The following is a 13,160-nucleotide window of genomic DNA, read 5'->3' as shown; positions in this document are numbered from 1 at the left end:
CTGCTGCTCCTCACCCTTCCTCCCTCCTCACCCCTTCTCCCCCTCCTCCTCACCCCCCCCTCCCTCCTCACCCCTGCTCCCTGCTCCTCCTCCCCCCTCCTCCCTCCTCATCCCTGCTCATCCTCACCCCTGCTCCTCCTCACCCCTCATCCCTCCTCCCCCCTGCTCCTCCTCACCCCTCCTCCCTCCTCACCCCTGCTCCCTGCTCCTCCTCACCCCTCCTCCCTCCTCACCCCTGCTCCCCCTCCTCCCTCCTCATCCCTGCTCATCCTCACCCCTCCTCACCCCTGCTCCTCCTCACCCCTCATCCCTCCTCCGCCCTGCTCCTCCTCACCCCTCCTCCCTCCTCACCCCTGCTCCCTGCTCCTCCTCACCCCTCCTCCCTCCTCACCCCTGCTCCCCCTCCTCCTCACCCCTCCTCCCTCCTCACCCCTGCTCCCCCTCCTCCTCACCCCTGATCCCTGCTCCTCCTCACCCCTCCTCCCTCCTCACCCCTGCTCCCGTTCTTCCTCACCCCTCCTCACACCTGCTCCTCCTCACCCCTGCTCCCTGCTCCTCCTCACTCCTCCTCCCTCCACCACCCCTACTCCCTGTTCCTCCTCACCCCTCCTCACCCCTGCTCCTCCTCACCTCTCCTCACCCCTGCTCCTCCTCACCCCTCCTCCCTCCTCACCCCTGCTCCCCCTCTTCCTCACCCCTCCTCCCTCCTCACACCTGCTCCTCCTCACCCCTGCTCCCCTTCCTCCTCACCCCTGCTCCATCCTCCTGTTACCTGGGGAGGACAGACAGATGTGTTTGTGCAGGCCAGGCCTGGGCCAGGTTTGCACACAGACTGTCTATGGAACCTGGCATCTTCACCTCCAACACTGATACTGCAGGAACAAACAGACTGCTGGCCAGACACACCACCTGAGAAAGAGAGAGATAGAGAGAGAGAGGGGGGCAGAGAGGGGGAAAGAAACAGAGACATAGATAGAAGGGGGGGTAGGGGTATATATAGAGAGAGACAGAGAAAGTTAGGATGGTGATTAGGGGGTTGTTAGGGTGTAGTTAGGTGGTAGTTGGAGTGTAGTTAGGGTTTGTTGGGGGGTAGGTGGTGGTTAAGTAAGAGAGAGGGGGAGATGTGGTGTGAAGCCTCTCACTTGCGAAAGAAAAGTCTCTTTCCTACAGGAAACAAACCACAGGCTTGTAAAACACCTCCCACAATCCTCCAGAAACCATGCAGACTTAATTATATATATTTATAGTTTATATTTATAGTTAAATAAATAGCAAAGGTCAAGTATGTAAACTCTGACATGTGGATGATATGTAGTAATATGAACTGTAAGCTATCTAATTATTATTAATCCTAATGGGGAGACTAAAACAGTTTACATTTGATGAAATAATAGTTTTAAAAAAATGTAAGGAGGGTCATTCCCCTCATGTTACAGCTGCATTTAGCTGTTTCCAGTCCTACAGACATGACAGTGGAGACTCAATTAAACTGAACTTCATACACATGTAATCTTTGCAACTAGGATTAATCACGGTTTTATGATTAATTATATGATTAATAATATGACTAACTGAATATCATCGATTCAACTTAGATTACTGCTAGAAAGCTGAGCATCCCATCTGGTGAATGAATCCAGGGCTGGTTTCAGCAGAGAGCTGAGAGGGAAAGGGGAGAGAGAAGAGGGAGAAAGGGAGAGGCCTGCCCCAGACCTGCAGCTCTTCACTAATAACACACCAAGTCTGGCCTCTGCTGGTGGGATTGGGACATGCAGGCAGGCCTTACCAGGCAGCCTCTAATTTAGAGGCCTATAGCCTCTATTCTACAGGCTACAGCCTCTAACCCACAGGCTACAGCCTCTAACCTAGAGGCCTACAGCCTCTAACCTAGAAGCTACGGCCTCTAAACTACAAGCTACGGCCTCTAACCTACATCATCTATCATAGAGGCCTACAGACTAACCTAAAGGCTACAGCCTCTAACCTAGAGGCCTGTTCCTGGTTGGGGGTTGAGGACTCACGTTGTTGTCTCTTCCTTGGCAGAAGGACCAGGATCCAGCGAGGGTGATGTTCAGACTGGGATCATCTGGAGTGGAAAACACACACAAATCTTTCGCTATCTGGTGCTTGCGCCTGTCCGAACAGGTCAGCCTGACATGTTCGGAGCAAGTCCCTGAAAGAGCCATTGCTCAAATATGTAATGTTCGTATTGTGATCTCTGATGACGATCATTCTGATTACCTGATTGCGTCATCACTGATGCTATCTTAGTGTTATGCTTTTAGTGGCCACACATTTTAAGGTCAACTAGTTCGACCTTATGTCTTACTGTCTAAATCTGCCACATAGGTTTAAATGGGTGTTTAATGCAGTTTTCGGCCCACGACACGTTCATGTGTTTTGTGGGAGTGGCTTTGAAGGGAGGGGGCGGGGTATTATGGTTTGAATCTTTTATGAAACACGAACCTAATACAGCTTATAGACACTGCAAAACTGTTAAAAAGTGATGTCAGCAGCCTCCCTACCACACAAATACCAGTGTTGGGGGTAACGCGATACAATGTAACGTGTTACAGTAGTCAGACTACTTTTGTTAGGTAATGAGTAACTTAACGCGTTACTTATTTAATTGAATGAATCCGTTACTAGTTCCTTGTTCAAACAAGTAACGCGTTACTCAATTTAGTCTTTTGGTCGCGAGCCCTCAGCATGTAGCTAAAAGTCTGGGAAAGTTGAGGTTACTTTTCGATAGGTACCTACGAAAATGTCTGAATCTGCTAGACAAGTGGGTTCCCCTTTGTACTTTTGGTGAGCAGTCTCACGAGCCCAATTTACACAGCGTCATGGAGCCGACCAGCTAAATAGTTATTTAAGACTTGCATGTACAGTAGGCCTACATAATGTCACATTAAATAATGTATTTGAACTCAAGCTTGTGTGATGCGTCGCTGTATTGTTGCAGCGGTTTAGGATTATATTTAGTGGTGGGCCGTTATCGGCGTTAACGCGCTGCGTTAACTTGAGACTCTTATCGGACAATAAAAAAAATATCGCCGTCAATCTATTCTCAAAGTTGGGTTGGGAGCTGGGTCTATACTACGCAAGCTATGATGACTTTCACCTTGATATTTAGCGCGGATGTATACCTAGCCGAATTGCACTGTAGGGGGCGAGAACGAGTCTTCGAACCTTTGTGTATGCCTTGTGTATGAAATTATCACATCAAACGTGACGTGATAACATGGATGCAGCTATGAAGCCGCCTGGTTTGCTTCAGGGAAAATTGATTTTTAAGAAGCTTCCCAATGGAAACCTCGACAAGACTAAGGTTGTTTGCACCTTGTGCTATGTGGAATTAGTTTACTGTAGGAGTTATTCCAGTCTCAAATAGGCTACCACCTAAACGCAAAGCATCCCTTAGCTAATGCGGAAGATGCCGGGCCAAGCACTGATGTAGCGCAGGGGAAGAGTCGTCGTCAAACTACGATGTTTGAGTGCAACAGAGGCAAGCCCGTCAGCACAGCTCTATCAGCCAAGCTAACTAATCTAATAAACAGTTAATAAACACAAGCAGAGTTTTCCCTGCATAGAGACAATTTTGGCGCGCCCCAAAGCCGTTTTCTCGAGCGCCAATGACAAATCCCGAGCGCCAAAGGCAAAAAAAAGTCAGTGATGTAGAAAGGAAAAAACCTGTGTTCATCACGCGTGCAATGCATGTCAGCGAATATGTTCTCAATAGTATGTTTCAAGTAGGCTACAGCCGAACCCTCGTTCTGTTTTGATCGATAGTAATCGAGTTGATAAGCGTGTCTTCTTGTCTGATCGATACGCAACTGTGAGGTGCGCGAATGGACAGTGGCCATAATTTATTTTCATCACCAAATATCATAGTAGAACAGCTTTCTCAAGCAGTTTGTGATGCATTTTGGAAACAGGAGATGAGCTCCTGGTCTAATGCTCCACCTGGCTTGAGAAACCCGTTCTCAAAGACTTACTTTTAGTCATTACTTGGGTAGCACACATATTCTGAATGCCTTTGGCGGAATTCAAATGAACCATTTTAATCTAGATTAATCTAGATTAACGCCAAGATTACAGTGAGATTAATCTAGATTAAAAAAAAAAAAATCTATGGCCACCACTAACTATATTACAGTAAGTAAAACAGAGCAGTGAAGTGAACACCATTTTGCTACCATATAGCTTACCTAGCTATAGCTTAGCTTTGTTTTGCTCCTAGATTCAAACCTAACCCCGGTAAATGGTAGAGCTAGCTAACTACTAGACTTTTGCCTGGCATTTTAATAAATTATTTATTGATTAAAGAGTTTCTTGATTCAAGAACTTCATGCAAATGTTGCTTTTCATTATGGTGGATTATTACCTTGAACCGTCTTGCGGGATAATGAGGATTGATCATGTTATATGCGATTGACACTGAATATTCAGTACAATATGTGCTATTGCTGAGGTCAACCCATTAAATGTGCATTCTGGGCATAAGAGTGACCAAGGTGAATTGTCTTAGAAATAAAATACTTTTCTTAATGTAACGCAAAAGTAACTTAACGCCTTACGCTATACAGCAAGCAACTAAGTAACGTAACTAGTCACTTGACAAGAAATGTAACTAGTAACTGTAATTAGTTACTTTAAAAAGTAATGTTACCCAACTCTGACACACACACCCGGATACACACACACACCGGGATACACACACACACACCGGGATACACACACACACACACCAGGATACACACACACACACACCGGGATACACACCAGGATACACACACACACACCGGGATACACACACACACACACCAGGATACACACACACACACCAGGATACACACCCACACACCAGGATACACACCCACACACCAGAATACACACACACACACCAGAATACACACACACACACCAGGATACACACCCACACACCAGGATACACACCCGGATACACACACACACACCAGGATACACACACACACACACCAGGATACACACACACACCAGGATACACACCCGGATACACACACACACCAGGATACACACACACACACCGGGATACACACACACACACCAGGATACACACCCACACACCAGGATACACACACACACACACCAGGATACACACCCACACACCAGGATACACACCCACACACCAGGATACACACACACACACACACCGGGATACACACACACACACACCGGGATACACACACACACACACCAGGATACACACACACACACACCGGGATACACACCAGGATACACACACACACACCAGGATACACACCCACACACCAGGATACACACCCACACACCAGAATACACACACACACACCAGGATACACACACACACACCAGGATACACACCCACACACCAGGATACACACCCACACACCAGAATACACACACACACACACACCAGAATACACACACACACACCAGGATACACACCCACACACCAGGATACACACCCGGATACACACACACACACCAGGATACACACACACACACACCAGGATACACACACACACCAGGATACACACCCGGATACACACACACACCAGGATACACACACACACACACCGGGATACACACACACCAGGATACACACCCACACACCAGGATACACACCCACACACCAGGATACACACCCACACACCAGGATACACACACACACACCAGAATACACACACACACACCAGGATAAACACACACACACCAGGATACACACCCACACACCAGGATACACACCCACACACCAGGATACACACACACACCACAGTATTATACCTCTGAAACATAGAGTGGTCAAAATCTCAGATGTTGCCAGGTCAATCAGGTACAGACCATCTGAGCTGCCCAGCCACACCCAGCTGGGGAGGAGAGAGGAGAGGAAAGGAAGAGAGGAGGACAGAGGAGGAGAGTGGAGAGTAGAGGAGGAGAGAGGAGACGAGGAGAAAGGAGAGTAGGATACAAACAGACTAATTTAAACACATTAAAACATATCAACATAATAAGGTTAGCATTTAAAAACATTAAAAAACAACTATTACATAACCAACATAAAATGAAGTGCTGATGAAAGCTGGAGCTCGAGAATGTGTGACCCTGCGTTGTGCTGGTATTGTGTCGTGGTTATGTTGTAGTTGTGTTGTGGTTGTGTTGTAGTTGTGGTGATTGTGTTGTGGTTGTGTTGTGTCGAGTTTGTGTTGTGTCGTGGTTGTGTTGTGGTCAGGGGCGGTTCTACACAGGGGCCTAAAGGGGCCGGTGCCGCTGTAAAAATATCCCTGGCCCCTCCTCTGGCCCCCCTGAGCTGACTGAATATATTATTTTTTTTACGTTGTCTTCTAGTAGTCATCATGAAACGAGGAAGGGATATTGCAGCCTTTTATGCCCCAGTAAATAAAAAAGTGAGAGAATCATATCAAGCTATTGAGAGGGCTAAGGAGCTGGAAGAGGGAGAGCCAGAGCCGTTTGTATGATTTTAATGTAAAGCTAAATTAAAGTATTACATGTTTAAATATAATTTGTTTCTGTTTTTTAATGTACCCCTCTGATTAAACACGGGCCCCCCCTTGGCCCCCCCAGTAACATTTGTCTAGAACCGCCACTGGTTGTGGTTGTGTCGTGGTTGTGTCATGGTTGTGTCGTGGTTGTGGTGGTGTTGTGGTTGTGTCGTGGTTGTGGTGGTGTTGTGGCTGTGATGTGGGTGTGTTGTGGTGGTGTGGTGGTTGTGTTGGTGTCGTGGTTGTGGTGGTGTTGCGGTGGTGTTGTGGCTGTGTTGTGGGTGTGTTGTGGTGGTTGTGTTGTTGTTGTGGTTGTGTTGGTGTCGTGGTGGTGGTTGTGTGTGGTGTTGTTGTGGTGGTTTCGTGGTTGCGTTGTGGTTGTGTTGTGGTGGTGGTTGTGTGTGGTTGTGGTGGTGTTGTGGTTGTGTCGTGGTTGTGTTGTGGTTGTGTTGTGGTGGTGTTGTGGTTGTGTCGTGGTTGTGTTAGGGTTGTGGTGGTGTCGGACCTGCTCTGCTCGGGGGAGCAGTATCTGGAGCTACATGAGAGAGAACACATTGTGAGGACCGGTCTGTCCATCTCTACAGAACTTGGCTGCTTCTCCACACCTGGAACAAACACACACGACACACACATGCATACACATGAGACACATGCATCCACACAGGACACACACACACACATTATAACCGTACACATACTGGAGTCGGTTATAGCTTTACATAGTATAGCATTTCAATGGAGAAAAAATTTAAACAAAAGTTGAAATCCCCCTTGTACATGTCTGTTGACAGGCATCTGCTAAATTAACACACATTCCACTGCCTGCTCTTCCTGTCCAGACTGACAGTCTACTGGGTAGCGTGCCTGCTCTTCCTGTCCAGACTGACAGTCTACTGGGTAGCGTGCCTGCTCTTCCTGTCCAGACTGACAGTCTACTGGGTAGCATGCCTGCTCTTCCTGTCAAGACTGACAGTCTACTGGGTAGCGTGCCTGCTCTTCCTGTCAAGACTGACAGTCTACTGGGTAGCGTGCCTGCTCTTCCTGTCCAGACTGACAGTCTACTGGGTAGCGTGCCTGCTCTTCCTGTCAAGACTGACAGTCTACTGGGTAGCGTGCCTGCTCTTCCTGTCAAGACTGACAGTCTACTGGGTAGCGTGGCGTCTCACCCGTGTTCTGGGCTTGTCTCTCCAGCTGCTGCTGGTGTCTCTGCTGGTGTCTCTGCTGGTGTCTCTGCTGGGCCTTGTGGAGGTCCAGCCGGCTCACCGTCCGACACTGGCTGTCCCCAGGCAGGGAGAAACACCAGACCTGGCACCAGGGGATCCAGGAGAGCAGACAGGTGAGCGGAGAGGCCAGCAGCTGGGCAGCACATGAGTCCACCAGACAGGGCTGTGTGGACGAGGTGTTACACCAGTTGTGTGTGTGGTGTGAGTGTATGTGCGTGTATGCATGTTGGTTAGTGTGCCTGCGTGTTTGTGTGTATGCAGGGCTCGACATTGACTTTTTGAGGCCCTTGTCCTTTGGACAAGTACATTAACGTTTCACTTGTCCATGCACAAAAGTCACTTGTCCGGTTAAAGATTTATCATTTCATATTTTAAAAAATTGTCTTGACATTAGCTAGCTAGCGTCGGCACACAGCTGTGTACCTAGCAAGCATTAGCAGCATTTGTATCGGTTAACGTCACTGTATCCAATCCCGACCGCCGTAAACTCCTATTGTCAAAACCCAAACGGGGTTTGGACACTCACTCTTTTTGACAGCATTTTCTTTTGCTATCGCCAGCAAAGTGTAAGTAGTATTATTTTAGGCATACCAATCTACGTGTCAAATTTCATGAACATATATGGACGTTTACATGACCACTCAGCGACACTCGGGCGACACTCGGGCGACGATCTTTACTCTGACAAGTGTGTCTGTGTTGTCATCGTACTGCTACTATGGGTTAGCATTTGAGTGTATTTCAACGCTAGCTTAACACTACTTTTTCTAGCCAATGAAAATACACGATCATGTGTGACGTGATCTGTAGTCGAGGGGAGGAAGGGATGGGGGCTAGCAAACTTTGAGAAGAGTTCAACAAAACATCCAGCAGGTGGTGGTATACAGTCGAATTGAGATTTTATTGCATAGTTTGGAGATGTTGAAGCGTGATATCTTATTGTGGAGGACATAACTGCGTCCCCGGATATGTTGACAGCATTGATGGTCAGTTTGGTGACCCTGGATCAAGTTAATATCCCCGTAAAAACAGCAGCGGCGAGTGTTTACTACGAGGATAGAAGTGCGGTCGGGTTTGGACAAGGGTAGCGCACGGCTAATTTACCGGCGAAGTTACAGCTTAACGTGAAATCAGTAAATCAGCTGAAAACGTGATACAATCATTTTTATCAATATTTGAAGTGGCATTTTATCAGAATGTTAAAAATGCTAAAAACCGGTCGGGATTGGACACAGTGATGTTAAATGTAGGCAAGGACGTAACCATGGTTTAGACATTGGGGGGGTCCAAATGAATACCCTTCCCCCAAAAAATGTTTTTTATGAGGCTACTCGTTTTATTTGCTTACACATTTAGCTCGGTATCAAGTTACTTACTGTCTGAAAAAAAAATGCGTATGCTTGGCTGCTGGTCCAGTTTTCTCCGCTTTTTAGGTAACCTCAAATCATCCAATACTCTACCTCCTCTCCAACAAGTTAACTAACGTTACTTTCTTTGTGCTCAACTGACTGACGAAAAAGTGTTAGGTAACCATGACAACAGACCTACGCAAGGTGGATTTAAACGAAATCACACAAGTGTACAATTAGGAGGGGGGATTCACACACTTATGTTTTTCTTAACAAACGTAAATAAATTGAAAATAAATAAGACATAACAAGAGACCGATTCATTGACAAGGGTTCATAAAAGGAGAAAATATATTTAACATATTTTCTGCTGTATATTGGAGGGGACAGATTGGTATTTTCTAAATATTGGGGGGGACACGACCCCCCCCAAAGAATGCGTGGTTACGCCCTTGAATGTACATAGTTAAATATCAGCTATTATAATACGGGTGGATGAAATCAAGCATTCTGTTTGGTTGAGAGGGAGTTCTGGGGTGTGCATTATTGAGCAATAAAGTACTGTGCGCCTTTTTACATTTACCTTAAAAGGGACTTCCCTGGTTATGGTCTTCAGGTCTACGGTCTACGGTTTTCCCCACCTCTTCACACCAGGGCCCCGTTCGTCGTAAGGGTTGAAGCTAAGTTAATCAATTGTCCCTTTAGCCCGTTAACATTAGCGAGATGAGTTAGAACAGCAAATATCGGTTCATCAACGGCTGATCCGCATCCAAATCATGTGGTTAATTTCAATCAGGCTAAACTTATCAGGGAAATTGCACGTGCACGTCCTACTTCAAAAGGCAGGAAAGGTCGATCACAAAAACCGTGATTTTCTAACGGTATTATGGCGGAAAAGACGAGAGAGCGGTGATAGGCTATTCTCGCCATCCGAGCAAACTATTATAATGAGTCTCTAAGAAGACAATAAGCATATTATCATGGCTAAGTCAAACACCGCCACCGCTGCCAGAGCAAGACAAGCAGCTTGGCAAAAAATTGCCGATAAGCTAAATGCGAAAGTTTTGGGGAAATGTATAGGCTCATCTTAAGTGCCTCATTACCCCAATCAATCAGATCACATTTCTTTAAATGTGCCTGCTGGTATAGGCTTGATGGAAATTAATAATCGAATGAGATCTTGCTAGCAAAAATAATGATCTCAACTCTTTCAGAATAAGTAGGCTAGATAAAAACAAGGCCAAAGAGTATCTAATTGATACGAATTCATAGACAATTGTAGCACAGTCCACAGACAAAACACGGTACCATCACACCTTCTCCTACCCCCGACAAGGAGAGGGTCTTTCCCCTTTGTCCTTCTCCCAGAGGAGAAGCTTCAAAGCTTCTGGCCCAGCATGGGGTCAGAAACAGAGGCCACACGGCCTACAGTATCAGACAAAGGATTTATAAGGAAGAACTTTCTTATGTGGATTTACAAACATATTCTCAAGGACTACATGGCTCATGGACACTATTTCAATGACAGTAGTTGATGTGTTATAATGTGTGTTTTTCTCATTTACTTAGAACATTGTTTAATTGAGGTTTGATTATAACTTCCCTTCAAGGATAGTTAAGTCAGCCAATCTTGATATCAAAATGATTGTACCATACTAACAAAACCATTTATGAATGTTGTATTGTTATATTCTGAAGTTTAAGCATTCCATGGACAGTTTGAAATAACAGAACTCAAAAGGTACAGATACTTCACACCTAGGCAGATATCAGGACGACGCCCAGGTGGGGGGAAACTGACCAATGAAAGAGGTCACCTTCACGGAGACCCCCCCCTTGTTCTTTGGATTATAAAACCCCCAAACGTACAATCACCCTCGCTTGTTCGTAGGATTAAAACTGAGGTGAACCGGTCACTCTCTAACCTATTCCTCTCAATCGGCACATTCACTGAGCGCCCGGAACTTTGACGAGAGATTCCGCTTTCTATTCGTTGGACATAACGACCCTTTGACTCTTTCTTCAAACCGACAAAAGTAACTACGATTTGCAATATTTCTTACTTGTGATATATTGGCCTGTTGTGATTAAATTGTTGATGTTTGTTTGTATTTTACAATTTAGCTAACTTAACCCTTGCTAAGTCAGTTACCCTTGCTCGTCCATTGTTACCCCAAAGGCCTACCTGTCCCTCTCTACCCCTCTCTCTCTCTCCCTCCCCCCTTTACACGCGCTCTACACAGCCATTGTGTTGCTCGCCCTCATTTGCATACAGCCACTGTACTACTCTGACTAACCCATAACTTGCCTGGTATTTGTTCATTATAATTACATTCTCCTAAATAAATCATTGTGTATAATCCTCACGTATCACTCCCGTTATCTGATCTGCTCTACTTTCATAGAATTCACTACTTAAGATTAGATTGATTATTACGAAGGCTATTATTTCAATATTATTCAATAAGGTTTCCTCTATCCCTTTAACAATAAGAGGTGGTGCCCCCAAGAACTACATGCTTTATTATTAAATTAAGTATTGCTAATCTTAAACGAGCAAACCCCGCTACACAATTATGAGGATATATGTAGGCTACTACGCTTATATCATGTACTATATATGTGTATATGCATGTAGGCCTATGTGTAAATCCCTCTTTGATTTCATTGACTGGGACATGGCCAGGGAATATGATGAATTGATTCATCAGCTGGTTAAGCGGCAAGTACACTTTTCTTACAGCAACTCATGCTGCGGCTTTGCCAATGTTTTCTGCATCGCCTATACTGCATAAAAATTTATATATAGCCTACCTGACGCAAAAAAACTCAAGGCTATGCAGTCTGAAGCACAGTTAAAGTTTCAAGTAGCTTTATTGTCAATTTCTTCACATGTCAAGACATAAAAAGGAATCGATATGACGTTTCCCACTCTCCCACAGTGAAACATATAAAAAGCACAGGCACAACAGATAAGACAAGACATTTCGTAAAACATAGCGTTACATATTCACGTACAGCAGCATAAGCTAATAATAAAGCATAAAGCCTGCTGCGGCATGTGATATTTGCAATGTACGGCCCGAGAAGGTCTTGCAAATAAATGAGTCCTTGTCGGCTGAATCGATATCGCTCAAACAAGAACTCATCCGTGTGAAATAAAGGATCTTGGCAATCGCGAAGAACTCTATTGGTATGGAAAGCTAATCTAACTAAAATATAGCTCCTTGGTCAACTGGGTCTCTCAAAAAGAGAGCTGCCATGTTATTTTCCGGGGGTGTGGCAAGCTTATCCAGATACACTTACGTTAGCCTGCTCTGGAGCAGGTTAGTGCTAATTGATATGTTACTATGGTGATTTATCGAAAGTTGCTTCCACGAACCAAAAAGAGGGGCGTTTTTTTATCTTAGCCTGAAAATTAGCTCGCTAAACCGCTTAGCGAGCTACGACGAATACCCCCCAGTTGGTGAAGCAGTTAATTGCTCACTTAGTTTGGCAAACAGTGTTTATTTCGTTGCGCAACATTAATTTGCAAGACCTCAATTTCTTTTTTGTCTATAAGAGCATGACGCCCACCTGAATCATCCTCTTCGGCTAACCATTGATCAAAAGTCATCCCCCCCAAAAGATCGAAGTTAACATGAAACATGTTGTTGATGTGATTACTGTCAAGCTTAAAATGACAACTAATAACGGTCGCGTTATTTTGATAACGCACAAATATGGAACGCTCCTCAGCTTAATTGTAAACAGGTGTACAGTTACTTTTTGAGTGCGCACTAATATGGAACGCTTCCCTTTTAAGGTAAATGTAAAAAGGCGCACAGTACTTTATCGCTCATTATAATACGGGTGGTTGAAATCAAGCATTCTGATTGGTTGAGAGCGAGTCACGAGGTGTGCTTTATTGAGCATAAAGTACTGTACGGTGTACAGGTGTTTACAGTACGCCTGTTTACATTTGCCTTAAAATGGAGCGTTCCATATTAGTGCGCACTCAAAATAACGGTTACATTTTTGGTTGTCATTGGTAATTTTCGTTGTCACTTGGTTGTCACTTGGTTGTC

The 13,160-nt window shown here is 45.3% G+C and overlaps 1 protein-coding gene across 1 annotated transcript in view; it reads right to left on the bottom strand.

The window, feature by feature from the left end:
* The window catches only part of wdr27 (WD repeat domain 27), a 67,907-nt gene that overhangs the window by 46,580 nt on the left and 8,167 nt on the right, over positions 1-13,160 (bottom strand). Inside the window, exons 7-11 of the mRNA XM_067236864.1 lie at positions 7,688-7,826; positions 7,027-7,126; positions 5,806-5,888; positions 2,022-2,086; positions 773-909 (exon numbers count right to left, since the gene is read on the bottom strand). Of these exons, the coding sequence (XP_067092965.1) occupies positions 773-909; positions 2,022-2,086; positions 5,806-5,888; positions 7,027-7,126; positions 7,688-7,826 (524 nt within the window). The remainder of the gene's footprint in view (positions 1-772; positions 910-2,021; positions 2,087-5,805; positions 5,889-7,026; positions 7,127-7,687; positions 7,827-13,160) is intronic.

The sequence above is a fragment of the Osmerus mordax genome, chromosome 5 (assembly GCF_038355195.1).
Source record: "Osmerus mordax isolate fOsmMor3 chromosome 5, fOsmMor3.pri, whole genome shotgun sequence".
Taxonomy (NCBI): domain Eukaryota; kingdom Metazoa; phylum Chordata; class Actinopteri; order Osmeriformes; family Osmeridae; genus Osmerus; species Osmerus mordax.
This window is presented reverse-complemented; position numbering and strand designations above follow the sequence as displayed.